The sequence below is a fragment of the Pogona vitticeps genome, chromosome 14 (genome assembly GCF_051106095.1).
Source record: "Pogona vitticeps strain Pit_001003342236 chromosome 14, PviZW2.1, whole genome shotgun sequence".
NCBI lineage: Eukaryota > Metazoa > Chordata > Lepidosauria > Squamata > Agamidae > Pogona > Pogona vitticeps.
Genome location: NC_135796.1, coordinates 5,254,875 through 5,279,787, shown reverse-complemented (window position 1 = coordinate 5,279,787; position 24,913 = coordinate 5,254,875). Strand labels below are relative to the sequence as shown.

Genomic DNA, 24,913 nt, shown 5'->3' with positions numbered 1-24,913 from the left:
ACTACAAATGTCTGCTAAACACTCTGCTTCCTGTGCATAAATCCCTAAAACTCTATGAGGACCTCAATGAGAAAAGAGCCACCACCTGTCAAAGCCTGAAATATCTGACCCAGGAGAAATTTCCTCTCCCATGCAGCCTTAGCTAAACTACAGTCCTAAAACCTTTACCATGGGCCATCCAGACGGAGAATGATAGGAGGTGTAGTCCTGCATCATTTGGGGTGCTGACAACTGCCACACAAGTATCTCAAAGTAAATTTGAGCAGTGCCACATACTGTAATGCTGCTTTGGGTTACTAAGGTGGGGTACAGAATACCAATCTTAAATGCTACCTTGTTATTTTGCACCAAGTGAAGCATCTATAAGCTCTCTCACACACAAGCAACTACTGTTCCGTATGCAAGCAAATGCATTTTTATATAAGCCTGTGTCTTTCATTCAGCTTACACCTTTGCCTCCCCAATGAGTCAGGGTAGCCCCAAACCATGTGAATAAACCAGATGTTGTCTATGATAAAACAGTTGCCCTCACTGCTTGCTACTGATCTCAACTTCCATGATGGCCCAATATCCTTAACAGGAGCCAAAATACCTTTTCCAGTACAGTGGTGCCTCGCTTAACGAGCGCACCGTATAACGAAGAATCCGTATAGCGATCCCTTTTTGGGGATCGCTATACGGAGCTGCCCCAATCGCCGCACTCGCTTTGCGACGATTGGGGCGTCCGGTGGCCATTTTGGAGCCGCCGAACAGCTGTTCGGCGGCTCCAAAATGGCCGCGGACAACCCGAAATGCCCCCTGCAGCGTTTTCGCGACCTCGGTAAGCAAGGGGAAGGCGCGAAAACACTGACAGGGGGCCATTTCGGGTCATCCGGCGGCCATTTTGGAGCCGCCGAACAGCTGTTCGGCGGCTCCAAAATGGCCGCCGGACCAGCGAAAACATCACTGGAGGGGTAAGTTTTGGCGCCTATTGGAACGCATTAAACTAAGTTTAATGCGTTCCAATAGGCTTTTCCTGCCCCGTACAGCGATGTTTTCGCATAGCGAAGGTTAATCCGGAACGGATTAACCTCGCTATGCGGGGCACCACTGTATACACTATCAGTGTTGGACAACCAGATGCCAACAGAGCCCATAAGACAGACAATAGGCAACAGCCCTTGCCCAGAGTAGTTTCCCAGACTAATAGACATAGACTGCTTTTATCTCTTCATGAATTTACCTAATTCTCTTTTTAGGACCATCAATTATATTTTACGGCAGCAAAACCTGCAGTTTACTCAGGTGCTATGGGAAGAGATGCTCTCTCCATCCTTTATTTTCACTGGGTAACCCTTGACTCTAGTGTTATTAAAGGGGAAGGAAAATTACCCATGCTAACTCCAGCAACCTCTTCCAGGCAAGTCATTGCCTAATGGAAAATTCAGAATTTTGGCCTCAAGGTACTTTTATTGCCACACACATTCCATTTTGGGGGGATCCTTTTGGAGTTTAGCATCATCGTTTTCTGTTTCTACCACTCTGAATTATTTTGTGCTGTCAACAAATCTGAGCACCTCACTGTTCTCCATTAATTCTAGATTACAGAGGGGGAAACTCTGGCCTCCATAGGTTTTGGACTCTAATTTGTATGATCCTTTACCACTGGGTGGATGGAATGGAACTACAGACCAAGATATCAGGGTGGCTAAAGATGCCTTACATTGAGAGCCAGTGTTGTGTAGCAGATAAGAACGTGGACCTGGCTTCCAATTGCAGCTTGGCCATGGAAACCCATTGTGGGGAGTGTTACTGGTAAAATAACTCTTCATATATCTCACACACTTTGGGAACCCTCCTTGGGTTGCCATAAGTTACAACCAACTTGACACACAAAGATTCTTCACCTCCATCCTAAATCTTTTCTGTCTTAAAGACCAAAATTGCCAAGACTGAGAAGCCAGAGTCAGAAGATTCATAGGTGTTATAAAGTCAGAAAAAAAACCACTGCCCTCTTATTTCATCCAGCAGCCACTAAGGGTGGTACTGTATTTTTCGCACCATAAGACGCACTTTTTTTCCACAAAACAGGGGGGTGGAAAGTCTGTGAGTCTTATGGAGCGAAGAAAACAGATTATATTTTCCTGTTTTCTTCTCCTAAAAATTGGTGCGTCTTATGGAAAGGTGCGTCTTATGGAGCGAAAAATATGGTACTTGATTCTACTGGTAACATCCACATGAAGAGAAGTAACTTAGTGGCTTCCCCTCCTGGCACATTTTCATGGAAGTACTAAGGTAAGTGGCTTCCGCTCTATCAAATCTTGAGAGTTAAGAAAGCTGACGGGGGGGGGGGGGATAATTTTTTGTGAAATGTGGTGCTGGAGGAGAGCTTTGCAAATGCCCTGTGGAGCGTTTGTTGTGTGTCCCACCACTAGAAGAACCAAGACCAGTGAGCATATGAGCCACTGGGCTTTCTTGGTAGCAGGTCCTTGACTCTGGACCTCCCTCCTAAGGAATGTCAGAATGAGTCCACTCAAATTGCCCCGTCAGCAACTTCTCAACATCCTCCGAGACCCTAGGGCTGAAACCTGAGAACAAGACAAAGTCCCTCATGATGTTACAGGAAGCTAGCTCTTACGTCACAGCTGCAAAAGTGTGTCTGCCTGCCTGTGCATGCACATGTGCACATATGCACATGTGCACATCAGTATTATTAGACAAGCTTAATAAAATGTATTACAATCTCCTTCCCAATTTTTCAGTCTTTTTAAAATGTAGAGTCCGATATAGAATTCTTCCTGTCACTTGTCCCAGGGTTTCAGCCTGATATTTAAATAAATAAACAGAACCTTAGGAGTTTAGGAGCTTTTATGCCTCAAAAGTGCTATTTATATTTTCAAGTGAGTCACTGGCTCTGCATCTTTCTATTAATAAAAAGGAAGCTTTATATGAAAACCTCCCGACACATTTTCAGCGATGCCAATAGCATCTGGTGATTCTTTCCACCCCATGTGCTTAAAATAAGCTACACCCAACTCCAGGAGCTGGCAAAGGTGTGGCAACTGTTTGATGTGATCTCCACCAAGAGCATTGGAAAAAGAATTCTTCCCTGCAGAACGCGCTTCTGTGGCGGCACCGTTTGGTGGAGCTTTAAATGATTAAAGTAGCAGGGCTCTTACCTCCTTCCCTTAAAGGACTAATCCACAGCCTGAGACATTTTACAGTTAAATAACAGGCTCATCAGACAGACTGTAAGTAATGCTGTAAGGCAGGCTGCTTTAAGTGGCCCTGCCTCATTTTCAAGGAGTACTACATCATTTCTGCAAAGCAGAGGAACTAATAAGTTCATTCTACTTCATTTATAAAACTAGGTCACCTCCTTTAGTTAGCACACAAGCAGCCATCTTTTGCAACTGAAAATATACAAAACAGGAAGCGATGCTGTGATGTGAAGCTCTCTTTAAAGTGTCAACGTTTGTTTTTATTAATTTAATGAGGAACTACAGGAGGTCCCAGATCCAAGTCTCATCTCTGCCACAAACTCACTGGGTAGCCTTAGGCAAGAAACAATCATTGCCGGCACAGCCCCACCTTAGAGAATACTACCAATACAAGAATGCACATGCACCCTACATACACAGAATGCGTGCGCCTGTGTTCACTGGTCAAACGCAGATGCTCTCAGCCCTTCCGTTTTGGTGGCAATCTGTAATATTCTGGCAACAGCAAAACCCTAACAAAAGCTATCCTGAAAATTTTGTTGTGAATATGGTTCTAGGAATCCCTGTTTTTGCCTCTCTCAATTGCAAAACAGCAAAGAGAAAAATATGTATGTGGGGGGGGGGAGAGGGAGTGGCAGATAAGCTATTTCCCACTCATTGCTTTTCCACTGTTAATTTCACTTCCTTCTCACCATGCTTACTTAACCTAAGGCATCCAACACAAGCCTGGAGCCTAGGAACATAGTCGAGAGGAAAGGAGAAGGGAGGAGATGCATGCATCCATCTTCACCTATCTTGTTCGAATCAAACCTGCCACTGTGCAACTTGGAAATCCCAGACATACGTTTGCCACTGACTGTTAGTCTTTACGCCCCCTGTGTTCTTGCCAAAATACTTTAACAAAAGAAAAAACAAAAGTCTTTTTCTGCATAATAGATGCCCTTCTGGGATGGTGGAAGGAACCAAAAGGAAAGTCAAAGAGCCATAATGATAGCAAACATCTTTTTTGAGTTAATTACTACAGAAATACTTTTTTTAATGAGTACTAGTATAGAAAGAATTACTTACAAAATACACTGCTCCGAAACTTCCATGTCCAATTTCATGTAAACCCACAAACAGTTCCTGAGGATCATCTTTGTAGAACAGGTCAGCTATATCTGGGTCTTTTGGTACCCCTTTCCGCATGTTGAACAATATTAGGATTGTGTTCCCACCTTAGAGTCACAGGCAGTGTCTTCCCTCATTGACAATGGAGTTGGTACTTAACAGATCAGAACCTGGAGAAAGGGGAAATTGTGGTCAAATAACCAATTAAGTGCTTCCAACTATTTTCAATCATCTGGTGACTTTTATTCAGAGATTTGAGGAAACAACATTTCTGGAAGGGGGTGAATTTTTTATGATTTCTCTCTTAACTATAAAGATGTTCTGAGAGCAATCTATGTACCTCATTGGAAATATCTGTATCCTGCCTTTATCCCCCAGAGAGTGGTTTAACTCAAAATAAAAATTCAAGGTCCAAATTATTTATTTATTTATTATAAATAAGAAGGCAGCGATGACTGAAAGGTAGTATATATGCTCCAATGTGTATTCTTTAAAAGGCAGCTGAAAGACCAGCCCCTCTTGGCAGTTTCATCTGCAACCAGGGAAGCTTTCTGTCTGGCAGGAAGAGAGCATGTGATGCTTTTCTCACAGGCACAGGTTTCTTCCCCTGTCAAATGTTTCTCGGCCCTTGACCTCAATCATTAGCACAATGGTCAGACCAAAGACCTAAAAGCCTAATGCGGCTGTGCTTTTGGACCAGGCCCTCTCAATGGAGACACAGATCTTGGTCATGGCGAAATCTGCCTCTTTCCATCTGAGGCAGATGGCACATCTCAGCCCCCTTCTCGACAAGACGTCTCTAATAACACTAGTTCATGCATTGGGAATCTCAAAGATTGACTTCTGCAATGCCCTCTATGTGGGGCTGCCCTTGAAGGTGCTTCAGAAGCTGCAGCAAGTGCAAAAGGCGGCAGCCAGTCTGGTTACCGATACATCTAAATTTGACCATATTCCACCCATCCTGGCTCACCTGCTATTATGCTTATGGGCCAAATTTAAGGGACTGATGTTAACTTACGAATAAAGCCATTTACAGTTTGAGACCACGCTACTTGTCAAAGTGTCTCTCCCTCAGGTCATCCTCCTGTCCCACCTGCACCTCGCAATCCTTGATGCTATGGGTGGCCAATCTGAAAGAGGTCCAGAAGACATCAAGCAGAAACCGGGTATTCTCAGTAGTAGCCGCCCCACTTTGGAACTCCCTCCCTGTAGGGGTGTGATTGGCCCCCACCCTCCTGAGCTTCCATAAGCAAGTGAAAACCTGGCTTTTATCCAGGCCTTTACAATCCTCGCCCTTTGTAATATTAATTTTGTACTGAGTTTATGCTGGCCCATGGTTTGCCAAATGGGTTTTTTTTAATGTTCAGTTTTTGTTTTTATTTCAAATTGTTGTACAGGATATTTATGTTATTTCCCGGAAGCCAGAGTACTGGCTCATTCACTAAATGGGAAGGATACAAGTACAAATAAATAAATAAAAATCTGATCACATTCTGCAGTTTCAGCAATGAACACTGAGTGGAAGAAACAAATGAGGTTAACTAACTAACTAACTAACAGAATTAAGATTGCCAGAAGAAATATCAACAACATCAGATATGCAGATGATACCACTCTGATGGCAGAAAGTGAGGAGAAATTAAGGAACCTTGCAATGAGGGTGAAAGAGGAGGGTGCAAAAAACGGTCTGAAGCTCAACATCAAAAAAACAAAGATCACGGCCACTGGTCCCATCACCTCCTGGCAAATAGAAGGGGAAGAGATGGAGGCAGTGACAGATTTTACTTTCTTGGGCTCCGTGATCACTGCAGAGGGTGACAGCAGCCACGAAATTAAAAGACGCTTCTTGGGAGGAAAGAAATGACAAACCTTGACAGCATCTTAAAAAGCAGAGACATCACCTTGCCAACAAAAGTCCAAATAGTCAAAGTTATGGTTTTTCCTGTAGTGATGTATGGAAGTGAGAGTGGGACCATAAAGAAGGCTGACCGCTGAAGAATTGATGCTTTTGAATTCTGGTGCTGGAGGAGACTCTTGAGAGTCTCCTGGACTGCAAGGAGAACAAGCCTACCCATTTTGAAGGAAATCAACCCTGAGTGCTCCCTGGAAGGACAGATCCTGAAGGGGAGGCTCCAATACTTTGGCCATGTCATGAGAAGAGAAGACTCCCTGGAAAAGACCCTGATGTTGGGAAAGTGTGAAGGCAAGAGGAGAAAGGGATGACAGAGGACGGGATGGTTGGACAGTGTCATTGAAGCTATCAACATGAATTTGACCAAACTCTGAGAGGTAGTGGAAGACAGGAGGGCCTGGCATGCTCTGGTCCATGGGGTCACGAAGAGTCAGACGTGACTTAACGACTAAACAACAACAAAACTAACTAACACTGTTTCTACTGCAACTGTTGCTTATTCAGGGAAGATCAGTGTGAAGAAAAGCAGGAGGAAAGTGAGCCGTCCTCACTGATAGAAATGTCAAAAGAGGGAAAGGGAATCAGTGGTTGTGAAATAAAAGAGATGAAAGAAATCTTAATAGAGGAAAAGAGGAGAACAGAGGTCTGTCTGGTGGGAGAAGGAGAAGGAGGAAAAGGGGAGGAGCTGAAACTCTCTGTATGGGAGGAAAGTATAAAAGATCAGGGGGAGAGAAGATTCAGCAGCAGATGTGAGAATGAAGGAGGAAGCGGAAGAGGGAAAGAGAAGGGAGGGAATGATTTGGAATATGAAAGAATGTGTGGTCTTCTAAAGCAGTGGTTCCCAACCTTGGGCCTCCAGATGTTCTTGGACTACAACTCCCAGAAGCATTCACTACCACCTCTGCTAGCTTGGATTTCTGGGAGCTGAAGTCCGAGAACATCTGGAGGCCCAAGGTTGGGGACCATTGTTCTAAAAGACTTTCCAAACCTAAAAGTCAGAGGATTGCTGCCGGACCCAGAAACAAAGACGGAAGGAGAGACTACATTTGAGACACAGGAATGGAGAGTGATCATCTTCCTACGGGGACAGGGGCATGGAAGGAAGGTGATACACCCGGATCAATCTTACAACAACCCTCCAAAGGAAGGGGACTGGGCTCATCACTCATGTTGTGGCACCGCTTGCACGATGCAGAGTGCCCCTCTATGAAACATCATGGATCGAGAGCGGTTTGGTCCAGCCCCCCCCCCCCCCCAATGAATCATCCCCACCTACGAGAACAGTTATCATTATCCAGTTATGGACAGTTGCCTGATTCATCATGGTTTGATCCCGTTGGAATTATGGTTGAAACACCACAAGTTAATAAAGTTGAAGTTGAGAGCGATTCAAGCAGATCTCAGTCTTTCTTTCCCGCCAAAACTGAGGAACTGCCACAACTCTCAAAAGAACTCAACCACAATCAGGGAATAGAGATCCAACTTGTGTTGGGCGGGGTTGCACTCCCCCTGCAAATTCACGCTGACAGTTTGGCAGTACTCCTGGATTAATCTGTGAGCATGGATACCCAGGTCTTCGGAATGGTTAGCGGTGTGTTTGCACTGATAAAACTAGTGAGCCAGCTATACTCATTCCTTGGGAGATCTCTTCTGGCCCCAGTGACACAGGCTGTAGTTACTGACTGTTTGGATTACTGTTGCTATATGTGGGCCTGCTTTCAGAAACTTCAGCAGGACCAAGATGCCACAGCTAGACTCCAACTGGAGCTGGTTACAGGGAGAACAGAATTTTTTGGTTTCATCTGAAGAAGTGTGCTTACATACACACAAACTTATGAAAAAAACCTAGTTACATTCTCTAGGCACTACATTACCATTTCTTATATAATTTGCCATAACTGATTAAAATGGCTACACGCTGCATATATTGGAGGTTTTTTCTGGTGTGCCGTTATCACAACCATATTATATAAGCCTTTTTCTCCTCAGATCATCCCTGCACTAATTGTCCTTCTACACTATATTAATTATTTAAAAAAAGATCTAGAAGTTCATTCAGCTACATTTGGACAGAGATTATCCTTCTGAATGTTCTATATAGTGTTCTGAGAAATAAGCAATATAATTCAGTAAGGCACCATACTGGAGTAAGCAATAATGCTACAGCATATTTGGTTTTCTCAGGTAAAATCCAGCAGCTTGCTTCACATTCTAACATTTCTCACTGCCAGAGTGGAACAAGAACTACATAAAATGAATGTTGGGGCAGGAGTTGGAGGTAAATAATTTATTTGCTTAAAAAAGGCTCTGAGCCCAGGTGTCTGGATGACAATTGCAAGGTCATAACATTTAAGATTTTGGGTCACATTCTTATTATTTTTAGGTTGCACGGGATCTTCAGTTTCATCCATAACAAACTGTGAGGTGGGAGAACCAAGGAAGTTTCCCTACATTTGTGGCTCACAATGCTGAGAAGCTGTAGATTTTGCAAAGTTTAAAACCAAGAGGGTTGCACTGCAGTGAGAGGTAGGATAGAAGAATGGCATTTTAGCATACCTGGGTAACTGTAGCATTAACCATACTCCACAGCTTGCGCTCATTTCAGCAGAAATACTGGCTTTTCTTTTCTGTTGAGTCCCAAGTCACTATACACGCTCTGTCTTTTTGACCTGTGGAAATGGAAGGAATAGGCAACGATGAAATAAACAATACACTATACACGTGTGATTAGTTATTTGCTGGACCACAGGCAATTTCTGAACTAACTGTAATGAGTTCATTTAACCATTTTCCTGTATTTGTCCCCCCCACCACCATTTAAACTTCCCTCTGACAAAAAAGGCACCTGAAAGCAGGAGAAAAGGCCAGGCATCTTCCTGTTCATCTTGTCAAAGTACAGGATGAAGGTGACAAATATCTCACCTTTTACCAACAGTCAGCACTATCCTCTTACCTTTAATCCTACACACACAGGATTACAACTGCAAACAACAATTATTCATGTCTGAGTGAGAAACATGTGGATCTTTAAGTGGAATTCTGCAGGAAAGCAGGATTCCAGAAAGAAGAATTGTGGTTTTCCTTTTACCTAACAGCTTTGCATGCACTACTGTGTCTACATTAGTCATCAAATAAACACAAATTATTTTAACCCATTTTTTCAGAAAAGGGATAGAAATAGTAAATAGGTAAAAATGTACAAAGATGGATTTGGATACCATTCTCTGTCTCAGCTTGGCTATATAAGAAGAAATACATTTGAATCAAACAGTTTAATTAAAACAAGAGTATAATGAAAGATGCAAACATTATAAAGACTTAGACCTGGGTAGGCAATTGTGTCTGATGTTACTGACTGCAACCCCCATGAAACCTCATCACTACCTAAACTAGTTAGGGCTGATGGGAACTGCAGTCAAATAATGTCAGCCACACCACCCACTCCTGAAGTCATTCAAGGAGAAGGAATGGGCTTCTGAAACCAGTATATTGTATGTGCAAGAGATTGCATCTACATCAACTTCTTTATACATTATAGAGCTAATCTGAACCACACACACTTGCAGTGTGCCCTGTAACAAATTAACTGTATGCCTTTCTAGGTCACTGCATGCACAAGCAACTGGGAGAAGGGACCAACTGTGCAGAGATAGTGAAAGGCAGGTTGCCCTTCACACATTACTGCAGGGATGGGGAAATTGTTTCACACAGGAGGCCAAAGAGGTTCTCAGGAGCACATGGGGAGTCATAGGCCAGCAGTGTGTTCACTATTGGAATGTGACTGTCCAGGGCCTAATGATTAATGAATATTCACATAGTCTCTCTCCTGATGAGGCCAAGCTTTTACAAAAACCCCACACGTGCTAATGGAAGCTGCTCTTTTTAAAAGCTTCAAAAGAGCAACAAAGGGGAGATTTTTTTCCAAGAGAATACAGTATTTTGAAGGGGAGGATAGTTCTTCTGCCCCCAATAATGTTCTGCTTCAAAATAACATCCATGCAGAAATGAAGCTATAAAGATTCTCCAGAGGCATGCATTCTTAAGTTCTTATTAGAGCATGAGAGAGTGGGACAAAATCCCTTTCTCTGCTAAGAAATAAGGGAAGCCGGGACACGGGAGTGCTGGACAGGTATCTCTGTAAACCTGCCCAACCCAATGGGCTTTTAGAGGCTCCCCATATGAACATTAGGGGATGTGGTGGCGCTGCGGGCTAAACCGCAGAAGCCTATGTTGCAGGTCAGAGGACCAGCAGTCATAAGATCGAATCCACGTGACAGAGTGAGCTCCCGTCGCTTTGTCCCAGCTCCACGCCAACCTAGCAGTTTGAAAGTATGCAAATGCGAGTAGATAAATAGGTACCACCTCGGGGGGAAGGTAAAACGGCATTCCCTAGTCACGCTGGCCACGTGGCAACGGAAACTGTCTTCGGACAAGCGCTGGCTCTACGGCTTGAAAACAGGATGAGCATCGCCCCCTAGAGTCGAACATGACTGGACTAAAAATGTCAAGGGGAACCTTTTACATACGAACATTACAATGTGTGCTGTGAGTATATGCTCTACTATTACATATGAAGCACCTCTTTCAGTAAAAGTTTTTCATTACTGAAAATCAGTATAATATCATAGCTAAGGCCACAAAGTGGGGATCTTCTCACTCAAATCTTTCTCAGTTGCTTGAGGCAAATTGTTATACCCTAGAGAACTGTTGCAAGAATTATTGAGCTAACAGAGATAAAACATTTTGAACATTTTAACATTAAGTTTCATCATTATTCTACCAGCACTCATTGACACCTGGCATTGTTTGTTTTTCATGAAGCAGAGCTAATATTTAGAAGTCCCATTATTTACAAACATTCAGTGTCAGGGACACAGGCTGCCCTGAGGTGACCTGCCATGCTCAATTTACTGACCAATAATCAACTGGGTTGGAGATCTGTTTCCATGTACAGCCTTCCTTTTGCCAAAGAAGACTGCTCTTAAGTGACTACTGCAAAACAATTGTTTGGAAACTGAAAAACACCTGGCAGGATGACTGTGGATGTGTCCAAATGGTGGGTGAGCTGCTGTAGCATACAATCAGAGAGCAACAAAGAAAGTTAGATGTCTTTTTTCCCCAGCATACTCTTCTATACTCACTGGGGAAAGAGAGCTATCTAGAGAGCATGCATATCAGCATACAGAGAAGCATACTGATGCTTCTCTGTCATGAGGATAAACAGTGAGATTAAGACAAGCTGAAGAACATGAAACATGTTTTGCAAGGAGAAGTAAAGCCAAACATCCAAACACTCCCAACAATAAAAGACCATCTTATTGGCTGTATAAACAGGTTTTTGTCGTGGCTGTAACAAAATTGTGGGATATCTTATTCCACAAAATCCATTTGCCCCCATCCTCTCCAAAGGGTTAAACCTATTCTAGCAACCATCAGACTCCCTCTCTTGATATACAACTTAGGTGCAACTACACAGTGAGAGAAATGCAAATTCACTCAGATTTTACTTGCTGTGAAGCTGCACTTGGGAATTTAGGTCAATTCAATTTTAGTGACAACACAAGGATATAGGAGAAAAAGCCTTGTTTGCTACTTGTTTGCAGCTCTATTGAAGCCCAGAAGGAGGTGTAGTTCAAAGGAATTGCCAGCAAGCTAAGTTTTACTCCTTTAAATTCCTCATCTTTTTAGTTTCTTTTTGCTTGTTTGTTTGTCTGTTTGGTGTGTGTTTAGATGCCCTAGTGCAGTGGTTCTCAACCTTTGTTACTCGGATGCCTTTGAACTGCAACTCCCAGAAACCCCAGTCAGGACAGCTGGTTGTGAAGGCTTCTGGGAGTTGCAGTCCAAAACTCCTGAGTGACCCAAGGTTAAGAACCAGTGCCCTAGTGCATGAGAGTTGGAACCAAGGTTTTTTTAAAAAATAAAGTCTTGCCAGCTTTGCAAGCTGAGAGAGGCTTCGCATGGCCCTTAGATATAAAAAGAAAGCGATGAGATGAGACAAACCAGTCATTCTGATGGCTTTATCCAGCATTCCCAAGTGTGTGTGCTGGTGTGGCAGCTCTTCTGCATCAGTTCAAGTGATCACATGCCTAAACCAATGCAAATCAGTCCATTATTTTGGAAAAGTAGAAGCCTCAGTTACAGAACGGAAAACTATGGACTGAGGAGCTGGGTGACTCCAGACTGTGTCAGGGCAGCTAGATGCAATACTGTACTATTAGGCGCCTATACTCTGTTATGCATCTAGACTTCTAGTAGGGTCACCCAAGACAGAACAGACAAAATGAAAATGAAATACATCCACCCCCTTCAGGAATGAACGGTCACATCAGCAGAAGAGAATTCATAGCAACAGGAGTGGAAGATAACACTAGCAGAGATCCTTCCTAGACAACAGCTATGACACGCAAGCTAACTTTTGTTAGTTTTGTGCCTAGGTAAACTGAACACTTTATACGTCAGCTATTGGGTAGTAGCAGTAATAGAAGAAACAACGGCTGAGGGAGTGGAGGTCGCACAGATGGGCAAATGTTCTACAAGCCTCTAAGAAACATCTTGAGAGTTGGATGGGAAAATAGACAAGAGGCCTCAGATCCAATAGGCTGGTAGGATATTACTGCAGAAATATAAACTTTCAATGTGGAGTGGGCCAAACCTTGATCAAACAGGTGAGGAAGAAACAAGAGGAGGATATCTAGCAAAACAGGAACCGCCAATAAACCTCTTGATGCAACAGATCTAGAGAAAACATTCCACTTATAGGAATACAACAATTTAGTAGAAGGTTTCCTCAAGTACATCCGGCTAAGACGAGGGGGCTCTCCACACTGTGAGGTGTAAAGATTCTAGGTCGGGGTGACAAACACAGCTGTTGTTCTGCGTCAGGAGGTGTGGCTGAAAAGGCAGTCTCAGGACTTCGGCCGCCATGGCCCTGAGAGGAGTAAACCAGGGTTGTCGAGGCCACCATGGTGCTATTAAGATGGCATTGGCTCGCAGCTGGCAGAGCTTGACTATTGTCCACTGGATAAAAGGAATGGGGGGGGGAGGTAAAGTAGGACATCGCTCCAGTCTACCACGAAGGTGTCGCCTACGGAATTCATGCTGCATCCCACTCGAGAGCAGTATTTGCTGCATTTCGAGTTGGTCTCAGTGGGAAAAATGTTGAGACCTGGTGTTCCCCATCAGCCGCAGAGATGGTGGAAGGCAGAGTTGTCGAGAACCCACTCGTGGGTTTGGGTGGTCAGAACAGTCGGGAGGGCACAGAATTGGTAAGCCTTGTCCATGAAGAGGAAACGAAGGTATTTGAAATGATGTTCATGAATGGAGATATGGAAATGTGCATCTTGTAGGTCTATGACCACAAACCAATCGTCTGGAGAAAGCAGTGGGATAACGGATTCCAGAGTGACCATGCAAAAGGGCTTCGGATGGATGTAGGTGTGGAGAAGTCACAGATCCAGGATGGGGCGAAGGCCTCCATCACGTTTGGGGATGGTAAAGTACCAAGAATAGAAAACGTTTAGAACATCTTGGGAAGGTACTCATTGGATAGCATATTTCTGGATGAGAAGAGAAATTTTGTCCTCTAGGGCAGGTGAGTACGTGGTATGTTGGAGTTAGCCAAGTGGAGGTCGATCAGTGAATTCTAACAGGTAACTGTTGTGTGATATAGAGTACCCAAGAGTCCTTGGTGATAATGGACCACTTGTCGAGAAAGGGAGCCAGACGGGGATGATGGGGACAGCCAGAGAACAGATTCAGAGGGATCAAGTCAAAGATATTGTTTATTCTTTCTTGCAGGTTGACAGAAAGATTGTCTATGCTTCTGAGCTGGTGCCTGAGAGTGGAAAGGAGGAGAAGCTGAGGGAGATCGGACCTCTCTGGAGCTGGAATGAAAGATTTATAAGAACGATAATGTTGCTGATATGATTGTTGAAAAGTGAAGGGTTTGCGCCACTGAATGCGTTGGTATCCGGGTGCTGGGTGAAGAAGGAACGGGCAGTTTTGCAAATTTTGTGTAGATTGTCCATCATTTAATCGTTCTTCTCATTAAAAAGACCGACTCCATCAAATGGAAGATCCTCAATGCGAGATCTAGCATCATCATTGATTCCCGCCTAGCGCAGCCAAGCATGCCTTCGGAGGGAGATGGCAAAAGCCAAAACCTTTGAAGCAGCATCAGCTGTATGGCAAGATGCAAGACCCTGCTGCTTAGCAAGAGTAGTGGCTTCTAGATGAGTACTGAGCCCATTGGTCCTGATCTCCTCGGAAGCAGACTGAAGGACAGGAAGTATTTTGTTCCACAACTGCCTGTGATACGCGACCATAGCCGCTTGATAGTTGGAAACTTTCATCACAAATGAGGCCAAAAAATATAAACGATGTCTGAGAACATCCATCTTTCTGCCCTCTCAGTTAGTGGGGGTGACTGCTGACCGGTTACCAGTGTGAGATTGATTAGACTGGACAATAATCGAATTTGGAACAGGAGGTTTGACAAGGAAAGCTGTGTTGGTACTGTGTGTTTGATAGTGATTCTCAATCCATCTGGAAACTTGGAGGGAGGTGGATGGCTTGCCCCATGATTCTTTAATAAGGTCCAGCATCGCTGGTATGAAAGCCAGACTCAACTGAGGGGATTTATCCCAATTTATATTGTCGAAGACGAGGTCATGTTTAGGGGGAGGAGGCTGCTTGATATCGAGCTCCAACAACATGGCCATCTGAAGAATGAGGTGGGAATAAGAGGTAAAGTCTTCAGAGGGGGACGGAGGATGAACATCTGCAACATCTGAATTCGGTGTCGGTAAATTCAACGGAGACTCCCTGGAAGTTTCAGAGGTAGGATCATGTTCAGAAGCTGTTAAAACAGAGGAATTTCCAGAGATGGAGAGAGTTGATGAAGGAGAGCCTTGACGGGCCCGAGCAGTTGAAAGAGGGATTGGTGTCGGGACATGATGGGCAGATCAGGATCCAGACAAAGCAGTTGTGGGGTGCGATGTTGAAGCCGAGGGCACTGAAGAAGCATGCAAGCACTTGGATGGAACAGGCTCGTGTTGAGCAGAAGATGGCTCGCACTGAGGGACAACCGGCTGAGATAGACAGTGTTTAGTTTTCTTAGAGGTCGGTACCATAAGACTGGGTTGATAATAGGCTCGATGCCGACTCCGAATAGGAGGAGGCAACATTGATGGTGAGGACTCTGATGGGGCATAAACGTAGCGAATGTAGCTTGGGATGCTCATAGTAATCCTGTTCAAACTGCGGATCGAACTCGTGAAAATGGTATTTATAGTGTTCACTGCAACAGCCGACCTCATAAACAGACTCTCCATATTCAGAAAGCAAGTGGCGTCAAGATGGACACAAGACAAATATTATCTCCTGATACTGAGAAGACGGGGAAACATGGTGCCGCTTTGCTGCCCTCTTACGCAGAGGGGACCATGAGACCGATACCTCCGAGTTCGAGAGATGGATGACAGTTGCCCGCCCAGTCAAAACAGGGCTAGAATGGGCCGAGGCCAGGCTGGATGTGACATCAGCCTCAGAGCGGCCATGACTTGGAGACAAGCTTGGTATTGATACCAACGCTGGAGCTTGAGTAAGAAGTACTGTCTCTCCCGCTTCTGAAATAGAGTCCTGGTCCGGTACATCTCTAGATGACTCCTCCAAGATGGGAGACGGGAGGGAAATCTGAACGACCGGAGGCTTTCAAAGGTGGTGAGGCTTAGGAATCCACTTAGCTTTCTTTTGCTTAGCCCTGTCCTTCTCCTTTTGCTTCTTATCAGGTTGGGCCGTAGCCAAAACCGAGGACGACTTCGACACTGAGGTTGATGTCGATGCCGAGGAGGATTTCGGCTTGGAAGCCTTGGTAGAGGCTTTCAGCGATGGAGTAACTGGAGCTGGTGGGTGAGAAGGCTCAGACCGAGGCACTGGAGTGGAGGTAGGCTCCATCATGGGGCTGGCTGGATGGCTTGATGGTGTTAAGGATTTTCCCCACAAATGAGACCAAAGTCATTGCAGTTGGAGTTTAAGAGCCAGCTTTGTTAATTTTTTACACTCCGGACATGAATGGGTCTGGTGACTTTTGCCAAGGCAGAACAAGCAACTATCGTGGCTTTTATGGGCACACGTCGTACAGTACAATGCTTGAATGGGCCTGAAGAGACCATTAAAAAGGGCGGGAAGGTGGGAAGTGGGGGGAGACAAAAGAAAAATTAAGAAAAATAAGGGAAACGTCCATAAATGAAAAAACTGATCAAGTCCATAATCCAGGAATTAAAAACGTAAGGCAGTCCATAAGATCAAAAAATTGTAAGATTGAGAAAATCAGAAAATTGCTCTAGTAATCACTACAGAAGTCCGATTTCAGTGGCAGCTAAAAGGAACTGAGGTATTATGGGCGGGCTGAGCATGCATGCCACCGGGCAACGTCTTTTTAAACTTTAGAATATTCTGAGAAGTCCTGCGCAGGCGCAGTAAAATCCATTTGTGTGCATTCACAGAGGCCACAAAGAAGAACTGAAATATTTTATGCAAATATTTCCCAAAAAAGATGTGTTAATAATCACAGGTCACTAGCATGAAAAAGTTGAAAATCAATCAGAGCCAAATATCCTAAGAGAATGTGGCCTAGGAGTCAGAAACAAAGCAAGAGAGTGACTCACATAATTTCTGAAGCCAACAATTTGTTTACTCGAAGTACATTTTTCAAGTAACAAAATAGACACAAGGGTGTCACCAGATGTCCAATACAGAAATCAAACAGACCCTGTAATTAAAAACAGAACATGGTCCAGCTCTATAGTTCCTGAAAAACAAGATGAGAAGTAGACTGTGGTAAAGATCATGACTTTGTGCTACAGATAGATGACACCATATCACTTGACAGAAAATAAAAATGAGTTGATAGAGACAAAAGAATAATGATAAGACCTGTTGAAGTTCACTGATTTATAAAGTCCTGATAGGTCAGACGGGACTTGACCTCTCCTTCTCAATGAAAAGTGGTTTCTCAACGCATCAAGACACCCCATAAACAAATGGCCAAGCACTGTTGAGAGTTTTTGCTTGAGAAAAAAGTCCAATACGGGGCTTTTTTGGGTCAGCAATTGCACTAGCAAAACATACTGTGTTTTCTATGCAAAATACAAATTTTTATGAGAGATAATTTTGAATATTTTTGTTCTCATTGTGAGAACACAGTAATTAAACATTTCTATTCCTACCATAGACTATACAGTTGGAACATAAAACCATTAACCTTGCTGGAAGCAGCCCATCTTTTATTGTTTGGGCTACCTTCTCAAAGTTTAATCTGAATACAAACTTTACACTTTCTCTGCAATCAATCCAATGTGGTGCAGTGAGTGCAGGGGTAGATGAAGCAAGACTCTGATTTAGATCTTCAAACAAACATGAATCTCTTGAGCCAACCAGTCTAATTAACTTGTTCTAAGGATAAGCAAGATCACTTAAGCCCCCTAGAAGGTCCCATTTATATATTCTTTTGTTTTTTTTGCTTATTCCAACTTCTTGCTTATTCCACTAATCTATCTTTATAACACACTATGGTTGGGGGATGTGTAGCTCTCCAGATGTTTTGAGGCTGCACCATTAACTATGAGAGTCATAGTTTATGAGGAGTCATCTGAAGTCCCACCACTAGCCTGCAAAAGTTCACATTCTACAGTACTTCATTCTATTATCAAAGCAAGGCAAATGAGCTTTCCTCGGCAAGTCTTACAGTTGGTAATATACAATTTAACTACATCCACACCTGAATTGCTCAGAACCCAGAATTGCTCAGAACCCTAGTAAGATTTTAAAAAAAACCACAAGTAACATGGGAATAAGTAGTGGGCATTATTGTATATTCAAATGTGAGAGGAAGAGAGGCACATCCCAACAAAAAATACCACAAAAGCAGCCATATTTACAATGGGCTTAGTAGATGACAGGGTGGATGAAAATAATCATTTTTTTAAAAATCAAGTTGATTTAAATCACACTTCACTATCAGCGCTTCCCACTGCAACCATCTGCAATGCAAGGAAAGCTCCTATAAAGATGGTCCTAATTCTGATCATATTAACACTCTCCCCTGTGCTCAACACGGTTTTCATTCAATGTAAACCCCACATTATCTATATGTTTGTTTGTTCATCCTTTTAAAAACAGACACCAAACTATACCATAAAAGTTACAGTGACTGTGATACTGAAAAGATCAGAAACTTCAAAAGCATAGGAGTACTTTGAGCAGACAGAGGTAAATTTTATTTATTTATTTATTTATTGGACTTATATACCGCCCCATAGCGCTATAAGCACTCTCCGGGCGGTTTACAATTTTTAATTATACAGGCTATACATTGCCCCCCCAGCAAGCTGGGTACTCATTTTACCAACCTCGGAAGGATGGAAGACTGAGTCAACCTTGAGCCAGCTACCTGGGATTTGAACCCCAGGTCGTGAGCACAGTTTTAGCTGCAGTACAGCGTTTTAACCACTGTTATTTGGGCTTATCTTAAAAGATAAGTAAAGATTTCCCCCCCACTCCATATTTCTATTATTGAAAGTGAAATAGTTTCAGATAGTGGCAGAAACGGCTTCCCTTATAAATACCTGGCTCCTCACCCCATCCCAATAAATGCCTTCATTCTCCCTGAAAGGAAGGCTAAAGGCTTACAAAAAATTCCAGCCACTTTTCTATGTACAGAAAGTGTCTTTTGGTTCCACCTGCAACAAGGGGAAAAAAACAACAACTACTGTAATAGAAATAAAGGATCAGTGTATGTTCAACTGACCAACCTCCAACCCATTGTGTCAATTTTACAACACCCCACACTTCACAAAAGAATGTTGCATTTCAGGTCTTGTGGCCACAGCAGAAGACTGCAAACATCTGCTTCTGGTGCACTAAAAGCAGTATTTATGGTTAAATGCTGGATTGGCCAACCATCTTTTAAGTTTGACGCAATAAATGCCTGCTACTTCTGACCTGTCTCCAGAAGTTACTTCTAAACTTTAAGACAATACAGTTTTCTACCAAGTATCTGGTGATTTTTTTTTTTTTTTTTTTGGCTACGAAAGGACAAACATAAGTTATACTTTTAATTTTCTGTTCTGCCTTAGCTGCTAAGGTAAAGGTAAAGGTTCCCCTTGACAATTTGTCCAGTCGTGTCCGACTCTAGGGGGCGGTGCTCATCTCCGTTTCCAACCCATAGAGCTAGCGTTTTGTCCGAAGACAATCGTCCGTGGTCACATGGCCAGCGCGACTAGACACGGAACACCGTTACCATCCCACCGTGGTGGTACCTATTTATCTACTCAGATCTTACATTTTGCATGCTTTTGAACCGCTAGGTTGGCAGGAGCTGGGACAAGCAACAGGCTCACTCCATCGCGTGGATTCTGTGGTTTAACCCACAGCGCCAACACATCCCTCTTTAGCTGCTAAACCACCAACTAAATTCAAACTGTACTGTATATTAAGACGCCTCTTCCTTCTCCTATAGGCCACTATGGGTATCAGCCTGTAAAACTACGATATCTCCCATACCACGTTTCTCACCAGAAGAGGCAGTCGGTCTATGCCAGATTCTCCATGGCTTTCTCCAGAGAAACCCGTTGTTACTGTCAGTCTGTCCATTACTAGGCACAATTCAAAGTCCTGTTTATACACTCTATAAAGGACTGTACTGTACACTGACTTGGATCCAAGCTACTACTGGAAATACACCTTCCAAACAAGGCTCCCAGGTTTAAAGATCTTCAGTGGAGGCCCTTCTCCCAGTCCCACGACCCTCACAAACACATTTCATGAGTACACAAGAGAAGGACTTTAAATGGGTACTGTACGGTAGGGGACTTCCTGCCAGGGGAGACATTGTGGCCAGGGAACTTTAGGCAGGCTCTCCTCCCTGTTGTCTTTCCTTTTTCTTTTCACACAGACTTTGAGCAACTGTCTTGAAGCTGAAGAGAAGGCTTTTAACTGGGGGTACTTTCCCACTTTTCCCACTGGGCTTTTAATTTGTTTTAATTCAGTGGTTGTTTCCATGTGCTAATAGAGTTAAATTGGCCCAAATTCTCTTGTGTAAAGATACACCCACACAAGCTAATGATATCATCAGCCACTGGCTTTCATCACTCCTTAAAAGTTTCCTATTCCACCCCCCCACCCCCACCCCACAATTCTCAGGCAACCTCAGGATCCCTTTTGACCTGGGGAAGGCTTCAGGAGCCATGGGATGGGGGGCGGGCGGTTAACATCCAAAAATTGCAAGCCATGGTTCTGATCCCAGTGGCCGCAAGTTTTGGATATTAAAGGCTTCCACTCCCATGCCGAGACTCCCGAAGGCTTTCTCAGGTCAAAAGAAATTATAGGGGAACCTTGGGGTGGTGTCGAATAGGCAACTTTTAATGAGTGACACAAGTTCCTGGCTGGTAATGCCATCAGCTTGTGTGGGCATAACTATCCACAAGAGGATTTTGGCCAACTGTGTTTCAATATTATAGCTTAATGGCCAGAATCCTATTTGTGACTTACACCAATATAAGTAACTGCCCACATACAGGTGTACCTCGGTTTACGAAATTAATGTGTCCTCCGGGACGTTACGTCATGTGGAAATTTTGTAAACCGATACGTGGATTGCACTAGGAATGGGGGCAGCGCTAGAAACCTCCAGGTGCAATGTGTCCTGGGGGAAACCCTTTCGTACAGCGGGGGGGGGGGGGAGAAAAAGAACATAAACCGGAGCATTATTTTCTATGGATTTCGGTTCGTAAACCGAAAATTAAACAAACCAAAGCTTTTGTAAAGCAAAGGTACGCCTGTAATGGTGGGAAATTTGCTAATAATGAGAACACTTCCATTCCACATTGTGAACCACATTGTGCAAATGGCATGCGAAGAGGAATGCAAGTGGCAAGTCTTTAATTTGTGGCAATTCACCACCACAATTTTACACAACTACACTGATTCTGGCATAAGTCCTCAGTAGAATTCTGGGCATTGAATCTTAGCTGTTATCCGGGTTTTGATAATCTTGTAGGCCAACTTATGCCCACGTACTGAGAGAAAGGGAGATATAAAATAGATACATATACAGCATTGATTAGGACTTGAAATGGGATATTTATATTTGTCTCCTGGGGGAGATGAATACAAATATTGCCACCATAGGTGGGCAGGCCAATTGGACCCTCTCCCCAGAACTGGGCTGTCCACTTAATGCTTGCAGCGCAGCGCCATTGATGTTCGTGCCATGTCAATCATGGAAGTAGTCCGGTCCGGGCTTCCCCACCTGCCTGCACTGTTGACTGGCGAGGAGGTGGGATGACAAGTTTCCCCGCATAGCGGCTCTAATTGGGACTGATGATTTGGAGACCGCCCCAAACTGAACCGCACCTTGGCTAGTTCATTCTCAACCAGACTAAAAGGCATTTTATTCCCCCAGCAGTCCAATATAAAACTTCCTGGCACCAGCACAGCAAACTATAGCTCAGAGTTGTTGAAAAGAGTCGTGTACTATGCTGAATGGCCAAGACAGGTTTTCCTTACCACATACAGTTGGCAAGTCCGAGCTCTCGTCCAGCAGGGCCCCTACATGGTTGCCAGAGGGCAGAAACTAGCCTGCAATACCAGAGGACTGGGCTGGAGACATAGGCAAACAGATTGCAAGGCTTGTGGTAATTTACTAAAAGAACTGATGATGTCAGCTTACATGCTGTCCTTGGGAACTACTAGCCAGAAATCTTGCTTCCTGTCACGCCTAGTTTGACTCAGGCATTTATTTGTTAGTGGATACTCTGGGGCCATGACAGGGTTTCACTTGCCCGAAAATCTGCTCCAGCTCTTAAAGCAGAACAACTCGGAAAGGAACCACCCGGGAATGGGTTACTTACATTCAGTTGTTGTTTACAATTTGGCTGTGCCTTCACTCTGCCAATGCAGCCACAACTCTTTACCCCAACCGAGAATACTTTCAGATGGATTAAAGAGCAGAACTTTATGCTGCTTAGTATGATGCAAATTTACACTGACTCCGATCAGATCCCTGCATTCCTACCACTTTTTCTGCATGTAGGAATGTGAAAATCTGCCACCTGCATTTCTCCAGGTTCTACAGGGCACTATGAGATTTTCTTTCTGTACAGAAATTTATGCTATCTGGATGTGAACATTTCCTAATGTGTACAGATCTATTAATATTTCTTAACACCAACAGTTCGACAGATTTTTCCCATTGACAAATCAGGTTTCATCCATTTGTCAAATGGAGTCATAACACAGAGACACAAATTTTAAAAATGTAGTTTCCTCCTAAGTCACTTTCACTGACAGTCTGGCAGATATAAATTGGACAAATTCATTAAAAACCTCAGTTAATTCAAATTTTCCATTCCTACCTTCAAAGCAAATAAATAAGAGACGTGTTTTTAGCCTACTCTTTGCTCTGTAGCTGTTACCACTTATCAGTATAAATAAAAGAAGATGGATTTCATGCACTAACATGCAGAATCAGGTGAACTCCTTTGTCCATCTCTTTGTTATCATGTGCTGTCAAGTCAGAATAACACAGTGACCCTATTAGGGTCTCAAAGTAACTGAAGTATCTTTAAGGAGTAGTTACCAGTTCCACCAAACCCCCACAGTGAATTTCGATGGCAGAACCAGGGAATCAAACTCAGGTAGCCTTGAGTCCTAGTCCATTACTCTATCCGCTGCACCATACTGAATACCCTTGCCCATCTCTACGCTCAAGAAAATAGTTGGGTTTCAGTACTGCCTTACGACTTATCTCATTGAAAATAATTCTACAGAGCCCAGAGAAGGTAACAGAGTATACCGTAATTCTTGAAAGTGTCTTTGTTACTACATGGGATACCCAACTTTCAAAATTATATTTTAGTTCTAATTCTAGTTAAAACCCTTCATTTTCACTTATTTTTATTACTATTATCAAAAAATTAATCAAACTGATACTCTAAAATCTAGAAGGGAGAAACAACTACTATAATGAAGGTCTCTCAAGCTGGAAACGGCTCAGAGTCAACAGTAGGCTTAGATTCGAGCCGGCTGTTAAAATTTGTGAACCCCAGTAAAATTACACAAGCCAGATGGAAAGCCTGAGCAGAAGGCATGTGTTTTTTGTTTATTTTTTTGACCATATTGTATACTCTCTCTCAGAAATCAAACTATGCAAAATGTGTGCCTGTTGACTTTGCATATAGTAATTTAATTTATAGGACTATTGTTTTCTTGATGTTGACATTGAAACTGGGACAGAATACAACAGCACACATGCAGGCCTCTTAATGCTACTCACCAGGAGATTTTTTTAAACTGGGCACTACAGGCAAATAATTCAGAGAATTGCAGAGCATTCAGAGCCTGACCAAAAAATGCTCCAAATGATGGACTCCTAGAAAGCATCTCCATGGTCTCTCCTTTATCCTGTACCTCCTGATGTCTATACTCTAACTCAGTCCTTGCCTAGCAAGGTGAATCACAGCTAGGAAAGCAGAAACTGGCCAATTTTGCTTCTCTTTTACAGTTGTGCCCCGCTTAACGATTGCCCCACATTACAACGAATCCAGTTTACGACGATGTTTTGCGATCACAATTGTGATCGCAAAACAATGGTCTAAATGGGGGAATTTCACTTAGCGATGATCGGTTCCCTGCTTCAGGAACAGATTTTCGCTTTACGATGATCAAAAACAGCTGACAGTTGGATTTTCAAAATGGCCGCTGGGTGCTTAAAATGGCTCTCCGCTGTGCTTAGGGACGGATTCCTCACTACACAGGCACTGAAAATGGCCACCATACAGAGGATCTTCACTGGACGGTGAGTTTTTAGCCCATGGAATGCATTGAACGGTTTTCAATAGGTTTTAATGGGCTTTTTAATTTCACAAGACGATGTTTTCGCTTAACAGCAATTTTCCTGGAACGGATTATCGTCGTTAAGCAAGGCACCAGTGTACTCTCTCACACATACACATAGACACTTTTTAAAAAATGAGGTCCTCACAATTTATGCATTTTAGCAAGTTCTACAAAAACAAATTGAAATGAGATTTCTCTGCATGGAAAGGACCACATTGTACCTGCCTGCCATAGAGTGAAAGATAAGGAGCTTTCAGCCATGTGTGTGTGTGTGTAAATTCTAAATCAGCACCACACAGATGGTTGAATGCACAGATTCAGCCTTTGACAGTGTGAAATGCTTAAAGCCCTACACCTGCATGAACAGACCAGGCAGTTCATCCGCACGTTTAATGGTTTAAAATCTTACTTTTTTTCATCCTGAATATGAAGGAGTTAGCAAATTTCAGTAAATTGTCAATTAAAATGAACTGAAATTTTTTTGGACACAGCGCAATAGAAAAGTTCCTAAATTACTTTGGCAGAACTTCTCAGCTAAGGTAAGCATACTACAATCAAAAATCACATGGCTGCTAATATGCTTGTGAAGACAAATTTGCTCACCTCTCCTTACATAAGATAAAAGTCAAACAGATGCTTTGGGATTCAGTCATCATTTTATGATCTTGCCTTTTTTTTAATTCAGCCCAGATTCAGAGGCTGACATCTGTTAGAAAGCTGACGGCAAAACAATGCTACTATCTGAATGTATAGGTTACTATGTTGTCTAGAACAACTAAATTTCAATTCTTCC

At 43.2% G+C, this 24,913-nt stretch overlaps 1 protein-coding gene across 4 annotated transcripts in view; it reads right to left on the bottom strand.

Annotated features, from left to right (window-relative positions):
* The window catches only part of TAOK3 (TAO kinase 3), a 165,963-nt gene that overhangs the window by 91,295 nt on the left and 49,755 nt on the right, over positions 1–24,913 (bottom strand). For all 4 annotated transcript variants that reach the window (XM_072983472.2, XM_072983471.2, XM_078381625.1 and 1 more), the window contains exons 2-3: positions 8,779–8,891; positions 4,269–4,480 (exon numbers count right to left, since the gene is read on the bottom strand). In XM_072983472.2, the coding sequence (XP_072839573.1) occupies positions 4,269–4,388 (120 nt within the window). In that variant the 5' untranslated portion in view covers positions 4,389–4,480; positions 8,779–8,891. The remainder of the gene's footprint in view (positions 1–4,268; positions 4,481–8,778; positions 8,892–24,913) is intronic.